Source organism: Chinchilla lanigera, unplaced genomic scaffold, assembly GCF_000276665.1.
Source record: "Chinchilla lanigera isolate Chin_1 unplaced genomic scaffold, ChiLan1.0 scaffold00021, whole genome shotgun sequence".
NCBI lineage: Eukaryota > Metazoa > Chordata > Mammalia > Rodentia > Chinchillidae > Chinchilla > Chinchilla lanigera.
In genome coordinates this window covers 1496106-1512177 of record NW_004955422.1, presented here as the reverse complement: position 1 = coordinate 1512177, position 16072 = coordinate 1496106, and the positions used below count along the sequence as shown (strand labels likewise).

The following is a 16072-nucleotide window of genomic DNA, read 5'->3' as shown; positions in this document are numbered from 1 at the left end:
TCAAGAGTACTCCCAACAAAGAGGAGAAGTAAGATGCACTAGACCTTACCTCACCCTGAAAATATATGAGAAATCCAGAAAGAGGAGGACTAAGTTGCCACACAGCTTTAATGTGCTAAGGTTGACTAAAATAAACAAAATACATTATGCAAACAGAACCTCTTACACCTGGCTTGAAACAACCTCCAATGTACCCCTTAGAGCTGTGCTCTGAACAGACACAGTAGAGAAGGAGATTGGAAGGGCAAGGACGAATGCTCTAAGGGGTAAGGAAATTGCTCTCCAGGATTTCAGCACATACCCCATGGTGCTGTAGTCTAACCCTGGGCCTACAGAAGCAACTGCATCTTTTTGTGCTGCAGTGTGCGTTCAGCACCCTATGCACCTCAGGAAGGATGACGAGGGTAACTGGCTTGCAGGCTTGCAATTGTGCCTGCATCAAGGGAAGGGCTGCTTGTCAGGCACACTGCCTGGAGGACTTGCCGGGAGGGTCCTACGCTCCCAATGAGGGCAGGCTGTGCACAGGAGTCCCAGGGCTTAGGAAAAGCCAGAGACTTGCTCCAGGCAGACCTTATAGGAAACCAGAAATTCTTTATGGACTTACCCCTGCTCTTCACTATCAAAACTTTCACAAGTGTCAATACTTCTACACCTACTCCACAGTTCAGAGCAAGAGGACAGAGACAGAGGCAGGAGGCCCAGACCAACCTCTTCTCGGCCCTCATTGTCAGAAAGCCTTCTATTACTCTGGCACCTGACTCTTCCAAATTGAGCTCATATGAGGCAAGGATCAGCCAACTCCAGTCTGAGGGCCAGCTCTGGCCCACACCTTGCTTTGGTACAGCTCACGAGCTAAGAATGGTTTTTATACTTTTAAACAGTTGAAAAGCATCAAACAATTTTTTCATGACTTGTAAAAATTATTTAAAATCAAATTTCCTTCGACACCCAAAGTTTTTTTCAGGACAGAGCCACTCATTCATTTACATATCATCTATGTACAATGCAAACTTGAGTAGTTACAAGAAAAACTGTACCACTTACAAAGCTTAAAATATTCACCTTGTAAATATTTATCTTGTCTTTTTACAGAAAAAGTTTGCAAACAACTGATATAAAAGATAGAGCAAAGACCACATTCAGAATTCAAAAAGGTTCAAAATAGAATGATTGTGGCTAGAAATGTAGTTCAGTGTTGCAATACTGAACTACATATATATGCAGGATCCTGGGTTCAACCCCCAGCATAAAAGAGAAACAGAAACACAGAATGACCTAGCTGGGCAACTGAGCCGCAAAAGCAAGAAAGATTAACAGCAAGGAGCTAGGTATGGTGGCACCAGCAGTCTGGGAGGCTGAGACAGAAGGATCAGAAGTTAAGAGCCCAACCTTGGCAACTTAATGACGTATCAAAACCCTGTTTCAAAACATAAAAGCAACTTGATGTTGTGACATATGCTTGTAATCCCAGCACTTGGTAGGCTGAGGCAGGAGAAGTGTCTTAAGTTCGAGGTCAGTCTGAAGTACACAGTAAGACCCTGTCTCAAAAACAAACAAACAAACAAACAAAACAAAACTTAAAAGCAATTTTAAAAAATACTAATATTGGGCCGGGGACATAGCTCAGTGGCAGAAGCTCATGCCTGGCAAACCTGAGGTCATGAGTTAGATTCCCGGTACCAAAAAAATACTAACATTAAGGGAGTGTGTGTCAACAGCAATGGTACCTTCTCCTCCTCTCCTTCACCCCATCCTCATGACAATATTGCCATAAACTGATCCTCTAACTGTACTGTATGACAAGTCAAATATCTAAATGTCACTCACTGCCTTATGATAAGCAAAGAACTGCCTCAATTCTCCCAAACATTTAACAAGACACAGAGGACTTAGTAGCAAGTATCAAAGACTGAAAACAGCTGCTTTCCTCACAGCATGGTGGTGAAGGAAAAAGTACCACACAGTAACACCTTCAGCTGGCAGATATTTAGAATTAATAAAACAAGTTTTTCTTAACCTTGAGGACGAGGTTCCTGAAAATCCAATGGTGGATTGTTTACTACTGTCTACCTTTGGGGGAAAAAAAAAGATTAGAAGTCCCATAATTGAAATAATGAAATCTATGAAATTATACTCAGTAAAATATAGCAAGAAATAGGAACTATTTCACACATCTTAAATTAGTAATAATACTCTATTTTCATTTACTGTTAACATTCACACTCTTTAGCCCTAGCAGTTCCACTTCTAGAAAGTCATCCTCTAGAGACACTGCATGCATATGCAAACAAGATGTAACACTGTGAGACAGACAGAAACCATCCGAGTCCTGTAAACAGGGCTGACCAACATGTGCACCAAATACTGTACCATTATGAAATATAAATTTCCATTTGTGTATATATATTGATAAATCAGACATGAAAAAATGCCCATGATATGTAAGTACAATAAGTAAAATGAAGAATAGTCAATTTTGCAGATCCCATTTTCACAGCTCAAGGGAAGAAATGTTTCCATTTGCATAGAAAAAGTTCTGTAGTTATTAACACACAGAAATTAGTGTTCCCCACTGAGATCCTTGGACAGAGATTTAAAGCTATACGCCTACCCAAGATGAAAATGCCTGGTATCTATCAAGGGCCTTTAAATAGACCCTCTGAAGAGTATCTCTGACTGCCAATCAACAACTACGACCCCTTTCAGCCTAAAGAAGCCAGAGCGGTCATCGCCCGTTACTCCCTCACGGCAGTTCGGGTTACTTCTTCAGAGGGGGGAATGTTATAGGCAGCTGAGTTAGATAGAAATATTATAGGCAGTCAGACAGGGCCAGGCCTTCAAAGGAGCCAATATGGAAGACAAGATACCTTACAAATGGAAAGGTGGTACTTGCTTCGGGCCAGATCTCAAGACTAAAAGTTAAACAAACACACCCTCTTACCTCCCAAGGGATGGACCTCAGGGATTGACATTCTAAATAGGTAGCTATCACCTTGAATAGTCCTTGACCCAACCCCTTACAGGAAAAGCCCCTGTTCTGTCCCCTTCCTACGTGACTCTCCTCCCCATTTGATCCCACTTTAATCAATTTTACCTAAACAAATCTTATTGGCTGACCATAGTTTTGTCCATTTTCCCCTACCTTGGACCTGCCTCACCTCCTGGTTTTGCTCTATAAAAGTCCTTAGTAAAGACAGACTCTTGGGTAACCCACTCAGTCCCCCTTCTGTCCCTCTCTTGGACAGAAGCTTTCTTTCCCTCAGTAAATATATTCTGCTCTTAAAAAAAAAAGAAAGAAAGAAAGAAAGAAAGAAAGAAATACACAGAAATTGTTTTCAGTGATTATCTCTGAGCAGTAGTTCTGCAAAGGACATTTACTTTCTATAACTTCACATTTCACCCAGACATGGTGGCGCAGCCTGTAATCCAGCACTGGGGAGGCTGAGGCAGGAGGATTGATGTGAGTTTAAGGCCAGCCTGGGCTACAAAGTTAGTTCAAGGCCAACCTGAACTGTATAGTGAAACCCTATCTCAAAAGGACAAAAAAGCGGGGCTGGGGATTTAGCTCAGCGGCAAAAGCGCCTGCCTGGCAAGCGCAAGGTTGTGAGTTCGGTTCCCGGTACCAGAGAAAAACCAAAAAAAAAAAAAAAAAAGGACAAAAAAGCACTCGGAAGGCTGAGGCAAGGGGATCATTGAGAGTTTGAGACCAGCCTGGGCTACAAAGTGAGCTCTAGGCCAGCCTGAACTGCATGGCGAGACCCTGTCTGAAAAGACCGAAAAAAAAACCCTACACATTTCTGAAATGTTTGATTTTTTGGTAAATACTGTACATCTGCATTAGTTTTATAACCAGCAAAATCCAAGTATTTGCATTTCCAAACAATCCTGTTTGCTAACAGTGTTCTAGGCTCACCCTTCCTCATAGTTTTGGTAACACACTTTCTGAGTTGGGGGTATATGCCTACTAAGAGCATGCCTGCATTCATTCATTCGGCAGCTCTTCATACAAACATTTTAAGGCCTTTCTTATTCTGACAGTCAGTGACTCCTTGGATGCTGTAGGCCACATTTTAATGCTATGGTCACCAACATGCTTCTCCAGTCTTTACCTATCATAAGGGAAAAGTAAAGATAAAAAGACATGACTTCTCAGAACACACTGAAAACTTACTAAACACTCTAGTCCTGATGCACAGACTATTTAGCTGGGGTAAATTTAGACTAATTTTGATCTCTCAATGATCTATCTGGGGCCACTTTATGAAGACTCAACAACTAGAACCAAGAGCAAGTAACTAAAACAGTGTTTCTCCTGGAAACATCACATTGGTTACATTTCTACCCAAAAATAATAATTACAAATTATCTATCAGGCCTTCAATTTCTTACCATGAGAATTCACTGGACAGCCCCTTCACACAAATGAGCTACATGGGCCACAGTGATTTTGATGGAGTAAAGCTGTATGAAAGCACAAATGTCAAATAAAGTGGGGGGAAGGGTGCCCTCTACAGGATCCAAGAGTTCAAATCTCACCTTTACTACAAGTACTGTACCTCTACTACAAAGTTACTTCCTCTCTCTGTATCTGAATTTTCCCTAAGGGACTTGGGCTAGATGCAGAGGCACACACTAATCTTGTCACTGGTTATCATGGGTCCCTGCTTTTAGTGATAATAGAAATTAAAACTAAAAGTATAAATTTATAGGGAAAACACTCTAATTAGAAACAGGAAATGATAAGAGACTTCAGCTTCAGGACCTGATAAAAGATCAAGTCCGTCCTTAACAACAATAACTAAATAAATAAAAATAAAAAAGGATTCCAAGCATGAGGCCCTGAGTTCAATTTCTGGTATCAAAAAAAAAAAAAGACTACACAGCTTGAGCAGGTGGAAGGGACACACTTTGATAAAAGGGGTCAGACTATTCCACCCACAATGACAGGAGGCCAGCTTTTAAAAATTAGCTGGTAGGTGGAAGTCCAGTTCACTATTACCTCAGTTCTGGTTTTATAGCTCTAAAATCCTCATGGCTTGAAGGGTGATTCCATTCCCATAAAATGATTGTCTCCGTAGTGGTTTTAGTCATATCAGGCTCTGCTTTTACTAAAATCCAGGTGATCACAGATTTAGGACAATGGCTGGAGACTTCTGGACACAGCCAAATGTCTCTGTAAACCTTTTATCCTTAGTCTTAAAGACAGGTAAATCTAGGGCTAATAGACACTCCCTAAACGGCTAAAAAAACCTGTATCGAGAGCTGAAAAAGCACAGTTTTACAAAGTAGAGGTCAAATTTTGTTTTACTTATCTATTGGGAATTTATAGGCCCAGGTGAAGGGTCGTAGTTTTTAACAAAAACTTTTTGGTCCCAACTGCCCTTTAAAAGCACCCAAATAACTGGTTAAAGGCCCAAGATTCTGCGTATTCCCCATTCCTACAGTGGTCTCTATGCTATGACTGTTGAACCCAGTTAACTATGAAGGATGAGGATGAAGGATGGTAAGTTCTAGGCCAGCCTAGGAAACTTAGTAATAACGCTTTCTCAAAATAAAATTAAACAGGGACTGAGAATGTGGTTCAGTGGTAGAGCACTTGCCTGACATGTGTGAAGCCCTGGACTCAACCCCAGTAATGGGGGGAGAGAGACAGACAGACTGTACTGAGACAAATAAACTCTGAGTTTCTCTAGTTTGTTGTTGGGTTTTTGTTGTTTGTTTGTTTTGAGACAGAGTTCCGCTATGTTGTTCCAGCTGCCCTTGAATTTACTATGTCACCCAGGCTGGCCTCAAACTCAGTGATCCTCCTGTCCCAGCCTCTCAAGTGCTGGAATAACAAATGGGCACTATCATGTCTGACTATCATGTACGTTCCTCAGGTTTTAAGACACCGTTCTAAGCTTTCCTTTTTCCTAATAATCAACTTTTAAAAATAGAGACTCCTATGCTAACAAGCTACAATACCCTAATCTTCTCCTTCTGAAACCTAAACTCCCAAGGGAAAAAATAAATAAATAAATAAAAGCAACTTATGGTAGTGAAGCAAAGGGTCTATCATTCAAGTTGTAAGGTCCAGTCAGGCTACCCAAAAACTTCACCCTGCCTTGCCCAGAGGGAAAGGAAGATAAACCTTGCACTGGTTATTACTACTAGGCAGCATAGAGCTGTTTTAAAGTACACACTGTGTGCTTAAGACTCACTATTCACACGCACTAGTAATTATCTCTGCAGCACAAAGGATCAAAATATAACTCCTTAGCATATCTCCCACTGTAAGACCAAAAATACAAAACCCTTTCCCTTCAATTACAATAACCTTTTCTGAACTTCACTCACTAGAAACAACAGTCACCTGCAGAAACTGCCTTTGTTATAGGAGCCAACCTCCCACACAAACAAGAACACCTTTTCTTCCCCAAGTCTAACCCAGCAGCAGCAGCAGCCCAACAGTGACACCTACTGGAGAAGTAGGGGCAGGGCCTGACTCCTCAGTCAGAGAGGATGAGGCCCTTCTGATACTGATCAGATCTGCTGGGATGAGTGGTTTTACCCTGAAATGCAGCCAACTGATGAGGCAATGGCCCTTCTCTAACGCGTGCATTTTTGAGTCAGCTGTCAGCACCTATGGTAAACCATATCCTGGCTCATTTAAGGGACCCCACAATGTACCTGCTATATTCATATAAAATTTTACAATGAGAACTATACATTATTTGTATATCTTAACAGAAAAAAGTATATATAATTGTTTATTTCAAAATGGCAAGGAATTTCACTTTTGGCAATATACATCTTTAAATGCCTGAACTATACTTAAACCACAATGCAAGTTCATCACTCGAATAAAAATTAAATAAAAAAGTTTTGGTACCGCCTTAACAGTTTCTAAGGTTTTATTTCTACTATTTTTTGAATTTTTGAAACAAGGTCTCACTAGTTAGCCAAGGCTAATCTCAAACACACTATCTTCCTGCTTCAGCCTCCTGCTTCAGCCTCCTGAGTGCTTAAATTGCAGGCATGTGCCACCATGCCTGGCTCAATATCTAGGTTTTGTTTCTTTTATGGTAGTGAGCATTAAACCCAGGTCCTTCACACTGAGCTGCATCCATAGCCTTTATATTTGATACAGGGTCTTGCTAAATTGTCCAGGCTGGACTTGGGTTTGCAATTCTCCTACCTCAGCCTCTCAGAGCACCAGGATTTCAAGCCTGACCGAGTTTATTTTTAACTCGGAATGCTTACGGTCTATGAAGTACATGAAGAGGTACTGTGGGAATCGAACAGACAAATGCTGAACAGAAGCTCTCCTGGACTACGAGGCAGGGACTGCTATGCAGATTAGAGCACAACTAGAGACAGTCCTCTCAAGGTTCCCTTTAATTTCCCCTAGAAGAGAAAGATCTTTCCTCTTAAATCCTTCCCATCTTTCAACTAGATTTTGAAAACTTTCATTGATCATACTTTTTCTGAAATTAAACACTTTTGTTGGTTTGTTTGTTTGCTTAGACTACATTTAATCTTAATACAAGGAAGCACATGACTGTCTACACTTTTGATAAATTTTATGTAAATAAGCCTTGCATCCACAACTAAACTATAAACTCCATTGGGCATGGTGCGTAGCACAGGCTCAAAAAATTATAGCCATTCAACTAATGCTTATTGATTGATTGTCTAAAGCACCCACCCAAAATAATGAGTACATTATGTGCACAATCTATATTCCCATCCTTGTTAAAAATCTTACGTCAGAGAAATTTCAACAAAGTATATAATACAGAGTAATACGCTGTCTGGATCCAATAGGCATATTCTGGGAGCCAGTGATTATGCTAGATTTGACCTTTACAAAATTACAGAAAGAAGTCCCTAATAAATCAAGTAAGATGTGCACATAGCCATACAAGGAACATGTGGTGGGTGATCAACTACACCCACACAGTTTCTTTCATGAAATAGTGGGTTGGTATGCCAATCTGTGTATAGAGAGGCCTTCCATCAAGTCTTCTGTTGTCCTACCCCAAGATGAATCTCTATCTAGAAGGCCCATTCAACAAATGTTGGGGTTGAGGGTGTCACTCAATGGTACAGCATGTGCTTGGCATGCAGAAGACCCTAGGTTCAATTTCCAGTAGTCAAAAATACAAACAAACAAACAAAACCCATGTATGTATAAAAAAAATTTTTAGCTTTGAGATACATATACATCCTCTCTCACACTTGCATGCACACACTTGCATGCACAAGTGTATGACAAACACGCACATACACGTGCACATGTCAATTCTTTGCTCCAAAAGGTAAGAATTAGGAGGTAAACAACTGCCCAAAGCAAAGCAACCAAAGAAGAGCTCATCCAACATGCAAGTCTGAACCAAGGGGTTCTCTTTTACTACTTATTCTTAGGCACTCTAGGACACTTTCTTATCTCATAATACCTTGGCCTACACAAACCATCTAGGTTAAAGGTTAAAAGGCAGGACACAGAAACTCAATGGTTCTATCTCTTCATGCCTCTCTCACCTCATGTATGCTCTCCTTTCAAGGCTAAAGCCAGAGCCTTCAGCTTATCCAAAAACAGAGCCCGCACAACCGACTCATACATACCACCAGGCCTGATCCTAGCTTTGCCACCAGAGCAAAATTTTGCAAGACGGTACAATGGGGAGATCAGAACCAGATACGTGGGCCCAAGACACTTCCAACAGAGCCCCATATCTACGGGGCTGAAGGAAGAGATGTAAGGAGAAAAGGCAAGGATGCAGAAGAATGAAGGACGGCAGGTGCTTACCTCCTGAGGGAATCTTCCTCAGAGCTCTCCTCTGGCATATCCTGATGTAAGGCCTCCTGTGCTACAGTTCCAGGTCTGCTGGACTGGGTGTAAATTCGTTCCCAGTGGCCTGTCTCCTGGTTAAAGGCCACCCCCACAGTCCTCTCCTCCTGTGGACTGGCAGAGCTACTCAACTCCAGCCTGCTGGAGCTGGGCGTCTGGCCCTCAGTGCGTTCAATAGGTGGCAACTGGTTGCCACTGGATGACATGCCCTCAAAAGTGCTAGGGACCTGCCAGGAGGAGCTAGCCTCCCCAGATGGGTAGTTGGGTGTGGTTCTTTCCCAGCGCAGGGTATCATTGTTGAAGGTCAGGAGATTGTGGCAAGCGCGGCAGCGATTCAGGTGGCCCCGGGACAGGTTGGAGTTGTTTTCACTGCTGTGCGGGGTGGGCTGGTGGGAAGGGCCCGGCCTCTCAGATTCAATGTTATTGTTGAGCATTTCCTGGGCCTGCTGAGTCTGAGAAGCTTCCCCACTCAGGCTCTGGTCCAGCTCCTGCAGCCGATCATATTCCAGAAAGAAGTGTCGCAGGTCACACTGAAGCTCGTGGCGAATGCTGCCTGAGTTGTTCTGGCTGGAACCATTCCCTCCATCAGACTCACCCGCCAACCCCGACGCCGGAAAGCCCCTCCCTTCTGTGGCTGATGTGTACACAGATGCCTGAGAGCCACCTTCCTGCTGTCTCAGCACAGACAGCAAACTCACAGAGGAGGCACTGGTCCTGGGTGGGGGCATGGACTCCGTCTCAGAGCGTGAGTTCAGACTGAGGACTGTCCGGGTCCACTCCGATCCTGTCAGCCCAGGAGCTATTTCTCGGTGATACCTAGAAGGATGGCTGGACAGAGGGCCCCCCAAAGAGCGACGCGTAGGCCCCAGACTGAGGTTGCGGAGCGTGTTGCCGGCAGTGCTGCTCTGGACTGTACTGAAGGCAGACGGCCGGTTCAGGAGGCCCTGGTCCTGCTGTGCTGATGAGGCCTGCTCCGGGGGATGGAAGGGCTCGGTCTGCACAAAAGAAAAGGAAGGGATAGTAGCTCTGGCAGAAGCAGGGGGGACACTGTCCTGGTGTGGCAACAGGGAAGGAACTCGAGTGCCAGAGCAGCGGCTGCAAAGGCACAGGATCCCAGGGTGCTGGCAGCACTCAACTGTGGTGGGGTAACTGACCCGCTGTCGGAGCCTGATGTAAGCGGAAGTCCTGGGGCGCTCCGTGGAGGGCTGAGGGGGAGGCGGTGGGGGTGAGGGGGTGGCAGAATCTTGCACTGTGCTTTGCTCTCCCACCTGGATGCCAGAGGAGCGGGAGGACAGCATGTGCAGGAAATTGTGGAGGAGAGGCGTCCGGCGAACTGGCTGTGATTGCAGGAGGGCACGCTGACGGTAGTGGGATAATTCTGTTCCATCTATGGGAATTTCTGGTTCGTCATCACCCTGCAATGTGGACCAGCATGGGGCAAAGGGCAGAGCAAGGCAATTAGGTAGAACCTCCACATGAATCAAGAACTAACTATTGACAATCATCCAAGGAGAAGCACCTTCATAGACAGTCAACAACTCTCCACCCCTGAAGTACTGAGAACTACAGTAATAGGCTGCAGATCTGGAATCATCATAGGATATTAAATTATTCACTTCCAATGAGCAACATATCTGAGTACAGCTGGCAAACCAATTCTCTCATTGAAAATGTCTCTGTGACAATGGAAGTGGCAAGAGGAAACAAAATGTCAACCAGCCAGAGGCACACAAGTGACCGGCCATCCAACACTGCCTGATGATGACAAGGGCTACTTCTAATGAGGCAATCACTCAGGAGTTTCAGAATTGAGTCTCCTGTTAAGATTAAGGCTGGAACTTTTGACTATGCAGTCTGAAGCTAATTTAAGTCTTGGCTGGAAAGGAAGACTTGGATATTGAGAATTAAAACCCATTATGATCAGAATTAGAGCTCTAGTTCAGAAAATAACTCACGGTTCTGATGGAGTTGGAACTTCTGCAATCTTACCTGCTGATTAGAGGGGTTAACGATTGCTGTGAGTAAGTAGTGTCCAAGTGGATCAAATCTCACCAGACTGTAATCACAGAAGACACACAGACACACAGGGGGATTACATTAACTAAGAAGAGAATTGTGTTCACATTTATAGCAATGGTTACAGATAACTGTGGGATTGCCCAGCATCCACCTCATGCTTTCAAACTTTTGAAGAAATCAAAATGAGCTTGATACTTCTTGCCAGCATAAAGGAATATATATCACAAAAAATTACAACTTCATATTTGAAAGTCACTTAAGTTTGCATCCAAGAAAGCAGCTACATTAAGCATACATTTCTAAGAGCCCATCCTAATAGTAATGCAGAGACCCTTACGTACCCTGCCATGGCTCAGTTCTCCCCTCACAATGCGGCACACTGGCAAGAAGCACGTGCTGGTAACCATAAACAGTCTCCACATCAAGTGACAATAGCCGGAACTATATCCAGCTACAATACCAAAAGCAAAGATGACAACATATCAACTTTAATTTGAGCAATGGGTGTCTTGTTGGTGGTGGTTTTGGGGGTTTGTTTTTTAACCCAGGTCTCATGCATGGTAATAAAGTGCTCCACCACTAAACTACACGCCTGCCTACCATGTGTGTTTGACCTTGAGAGCTAAAAAAACATCCATTAGCAGACCTGATGCATGGTTACTTCTCTATCTTTCAACTTGAGAACACCAACAACCAAGGATGAGTAATCACTCACAAAACTATATAAAATAACACCTGAACTTCTTCCAGGTTTCCTGAAAAAAGGAAGTCCCAAACACTGACAGCTTTGAACCTAAGAAAAGATGCTACTGACCCTGCTCTAGAGACCAGAAGATGAGGCAAGTGAAATGAACAAAATGAACTGCTTCCTAGCTGACTATCCAGCAATTAAAAAGTAGGCTTAATTTTTTAAAAAAGGAGTCTTGGGATAGCAACCTCCCTGATAGCTGCCCTGAGGGGACAACACCCATCTCGTCAGGTGATAGAGGCGCAACGTTCTCTGTCATGCCAGGCCTGTGCCAGACACTGATGGTGGGGCACAGCACTCACCGGACCCGCTCCATCTCACTCGCTGTCTTGACCACTGCAAAGGGCTCCCGTCGACTCCAGTCCCAGAAGTGGATCTCGTTGGCAGTAGCAATCAGCAGGAGCTGGGCCGTAGGGTGGAAAGCCAGGGAAGCGATGGCATTGTTGCTATCTGTAAACCAGCTTTCACTGCCACCCTGCAAATAAACCAATCCCAAATATTCTGAGGTTACAAACTACCAAGAGACTGTTAATAGTCAATTTCAAGAACACTTCATTAAAGTAAAATGAAGCCAGGCATGCTAGTGCAAACCTATAATCTCAGCTACTCAGGAGGCTGAGGCAGAAAGATTCATGATCAAGGCCAGCAACTTAACTTAGGCCCTGTCTCAAAATAAAAAAGGGCTAGGTGTATAGCTCATCACTTGCTGGGTTCAATCCAAGGTATTGCAAAAATAAGTAAGTAAGTAAGATAAAAGCCAGGTGCACTGGCATATGCATATATTTCCAGCACTTGGAAAGCTGAGACAAATTCAAGTCCTACTTGGGCAATGTGGCAAGACCATGTCTAAAAAGCAAAAGGCCCAGGGACATAGTGCAATATAAAGGTTCCAAATTCAGTTGCCAATACACACACAAAAAATCAATAGATAAATAAAATAAAATGACTACTTATAGGGCCTACTTTAAATATGTCTCTGTAAGTCAGGTGTGGTGGTGCATACTTGTAATCCCAGCAATCTGGAGGTTAAGGCAGGAAGATCCCAAGTTGAAGCCTAGCCTGGGCAGTTTACTGACTTAGCAAGATCCTGTCTCAGAATTTTAAAAAATTAAAAAACGGCTGGAAACATAGCTCAGTATGAAGGCCCTGGGCTGAATTTCTAGTACCCAAATAAATAAATAAAAAGTCCTCCATAAAAACAATGTACGAGATAAGTGATGTGGCTGTTCCACTAATTTATCAGACAAGTATTACTTTCAGCTCAATTTAAGTCATTTACAATCTGCAAGCAAGTACTCCTCCAGTTCCTGTTTCTAGCCTATACTCCAAGCTACTTGTAATCCCACTACTAGGGAGGCTGAGACAAGAAGATCATGAGTTCCGGGCCACCTTGTCTCAAAACAAAAAACAAAAAACCCTCAAGTTTTGTGTACAACATGGTACAGAACAATGCACTAGCCAGGCAATAGGAGTGGGGGCATCTAGCTTTGACATAGTCAAGGTACAACATAATCTTTTCTCTAAGACATCACAATCCATCCTGAATGCATTTCAGAGCTTCTTGTAATATGTCACAATGGGCAGGTGGAATAATAAGAGTGTGTTTTCTTTTTTTGGTTTTTTAAGACAGGCTCTCACTATATAGTTCAGGTTGACCTTGATTTCTCTATGTAGCCCAGACTGGCCTCAAACTCATAATGATCCTCCTGCCTCTGCCTCTCAAATGCTGAGATTACAGGTGTGCATTACCACACCCAGTGCTGACAGTTCATTTTAGAATAAAAGACTATGAACCAATTTCTACGGATGAAGTAGGTAATGACTACCACATACTCAGCTGAAGTCCTCGGAACCTGGTTAGTTTCTCTTCCAGAATTAAGAACCCAATGACAAGTAAGCCTCTGCATTCAGAATACCAAAGAAAAAGGTTGTTAAGCAAAGTATACTTACATGTAAATCCCAAATCCTAACCTCCCCATCTAGGCAGCCAGAAGCAATAAGGCCTGAGATGGTTGGGTGGAAAGTGACACACCAGGGAGTTCGGCGGTGTCCAATCAGAGAATGCACGCACTTGCCCGTCTTCACCTCCGTAATGTAGATATTATGGTTCACATGGGTGGAGGCCAAGAGAGTCCTAGGGAATCAAAGAGTAGGAATGAAACAAGAGGCACGTGGCACTGTAACAAATTTTATCAGCTTTGGACAAAAGGGAAAACTTTTTTGACACTTTTTCCTACTCCAGGGTGAAAGAAACTAAGCCTTATGCATTAATGCAGCATATCTACACTCAACAGAATTAGTCTGATCTCTACAAGCTTCTGGCTTTTCTGCGCTGTCCTCAAACGACACATACCACCTTCAGAGGCAGCTTTTCTGGCTGGGAAAGTCATCATGTCATTGGTGGCCTATATCACTCAGGCAAAGGACTGTTGCTGAGAAATTTTCCATGTTCTGATCTCTGCTCCTTTACTATTCACTTTACTCTCACTACTGTTCTGTTAGCACTGCTCATCTACTTTCCTTTTCTGACACACTGGCAAAGCTCTGTTTATACAGTGCTTCAGAAAGCCTCTGGGGATTAACCTGGAAGATCACACTAGGCCAAAGACACAGGAAGCAATGCTATCACAAATCTTAAGGTTAAATTACAGATAAATACTAGGTACCTGTCTGGGCTGAAGGCCAGTAAGAAGGTAGAGCGTGGACTATCAGGCAGTTCTACTCTCTGGGAGACAAAAAACAAGCAAACAAACAAAAAACAGTTAAAATACATTATTTATAAACTGTGGCCTGCCCTATCTGAAAAGCACATGAATCATTCTAGATTAACATTCACAGTATCAACTAAAAAACTGCAGACAATGATCAAGTTGCAAATTGAGAGAGATAAATCTAAATTACCTTTAAGAAAAAGGTCTAGTTCTAAAGGAAAAGGTATTTCTAGCCCTTAAAATCTTTCAAATGTGTAAACCAACCTCCCAAGTTAGATATATCAATTCTCCTACATAACATAAATTACACTTCAACTTTCTGCCCCATCTTAAGAGCCCATTCTACTGTCAGCCCTACAGATCCCTATGTCAAAAACAGCCGTGTCTCTCACCTTCCCCTCCCATTTCATCCAGCGGGTTTTATCCTCCACCAGCTCCTGGAGGAGCCGTTGGGCTCCCATGGCCCGAGTGCCCCGTTCCCGGCCCCAGAGTATCCGGACAGCATTCTTCTCTGGGACAACCTTCATGGTGCTCAGTAGCCAGTGTCACCCCAGACACAAGACACGAGGGAGCAAGGAATAGCTCCGCACACTGAAGCAGCTAAAATGAGGCCATTCAGGTCCTTGTCAGTTGTCCTCACGGAAATCTAAGGAACAGAAAATTATGTCAAAGAATGTTAATTCCTCAACCAGAGATGCTTCCCATTGCAATACAAGTACAGCTCAAAGAGGAAAGTAGTCTTTTCCTTCTTCATGATACTTTCTCAGAAAAGGTCTTTCCCGTAGAGGTTTTCTTTTAAATTTAATTTATCCTCTCATAGCATCATACCACTACCAAGTACATCCCAAGAACACACCATTCTCTTAAGTAGTCTAAAACATGCCTGAAGGTATAGCCCAGGCTAGGATGCTTCCTAGCATGCTAGAGACCCCAGGTACAGTAATGTGTTCCAGTAGTCCACCTACAAGGAGGCTAAAGTAGGTGAAGTGTCTGAGCTCAAGTCTTTGTGGCCAGCCTGGGCAACATAGCATTACCAAGACTATTATCTTTTTGAGACAGGGTCTCACTATGCAGTTCAGGCTGCTCTTGAGCTCACTATCTAGCTCAGGCTGGCCTTGAACTCACAACAATCCTCCTGCCTCAGCCTCCCAAGTGCTAGGATTACAGGCGTGCGTCACCACGCCTGGTACCACGACTATTCAAAATAATAATTTTTAAAATCTTAGGCCAGGGGCCAGGCATATAGCTCAGTGGCACAGCATCTGCCTGGTTAAGTCCTAGGTCCTAGATTTGATTCCCATTACACTGGCAGCACTTAGGTGTGTGAGGCAAAGATCACAATTTCTAGGCCAGCCTGGAGCCACACAGTGAGTTCAAAGACAGCTTGGAAAAAAAAGATCCCATGGGGGGAGGGGGTCTTGAAGGAAGGGCCAGAGGATATACAGATGATATACCTCAGTGGCAGAGTGCTTGCCTAGCATGAGGCCTGGGGTTCAATCCTCAGAATCACAAACACAAAAAGGCTTAGGGGAAAAACTACACAAAAGAAATAGTAAATCTTAGAAGTAGCCTATATGTCCATCAACAGATGAATGGATAAAGAAAATGTGGCATATATATACATATATGAGTACTACTCCGCCTTAAAGAAGGATAAATGTGAATCATTTGTAGGAAAATGGATATGTATCTTGCCATCATAATATTAAATGAAATATATCAGACCACCTTAAATATCACATGATTTCCCTTATATGAGAA

General features: G+C 43.2%; 1 protein-coding gene across 5 annotated transcripts in view; it reads right to left on the bottom strand.

Moving 5' to 3' along the window:
- The window catches only part of Ambra1 (autophagy/beclin-1 regulator 1), a 188977-nt gene that overhangs the window by 132191 nt on the left and 40714 nt on the right, over positions 1 to 16072 (bottom strand). For 3 of the 5 annotated variants that reach the window (XM_005384023.2, XM_005384024.2, XM_005384025.2), the window contains exons 2-8: positions 14704 to 14957; positions 14267 to 14325; positions 13551 to 13734; positions 11903 to 12075; positions 10823 to 10889; positions 10102 to 10248; positions 8792 to 9828 (exon numbers count right to left, since the gene is read on the bottom strand). In XM_005384023.2, coding sequence (XP_005384080.1) covers positions 8792 to 9828; positions 10102 to 10248; positions 10823 to 10889; positions 11903 to 12075; positions 13551 to 13734; positions 14267 to 14325; positions 14704 to 14838 — 1802 coding nt within the window. In that variant the 5' untranslated portion in view covers positions 14839 to 14957. Of the gene's footprint in view, positions 1 to 8791; positions 10249 to 10822; positions 10890 to 11902; positions 12076 to 13550; positions 13735 to 14266; positions 14326 to 14703; positions 14958 to 16072 lie in introns of all 5 variants that reach the window. The other 2 variants (XM_005384021.2, XM_005384022.2) reach the window with 1 other exon arrangement.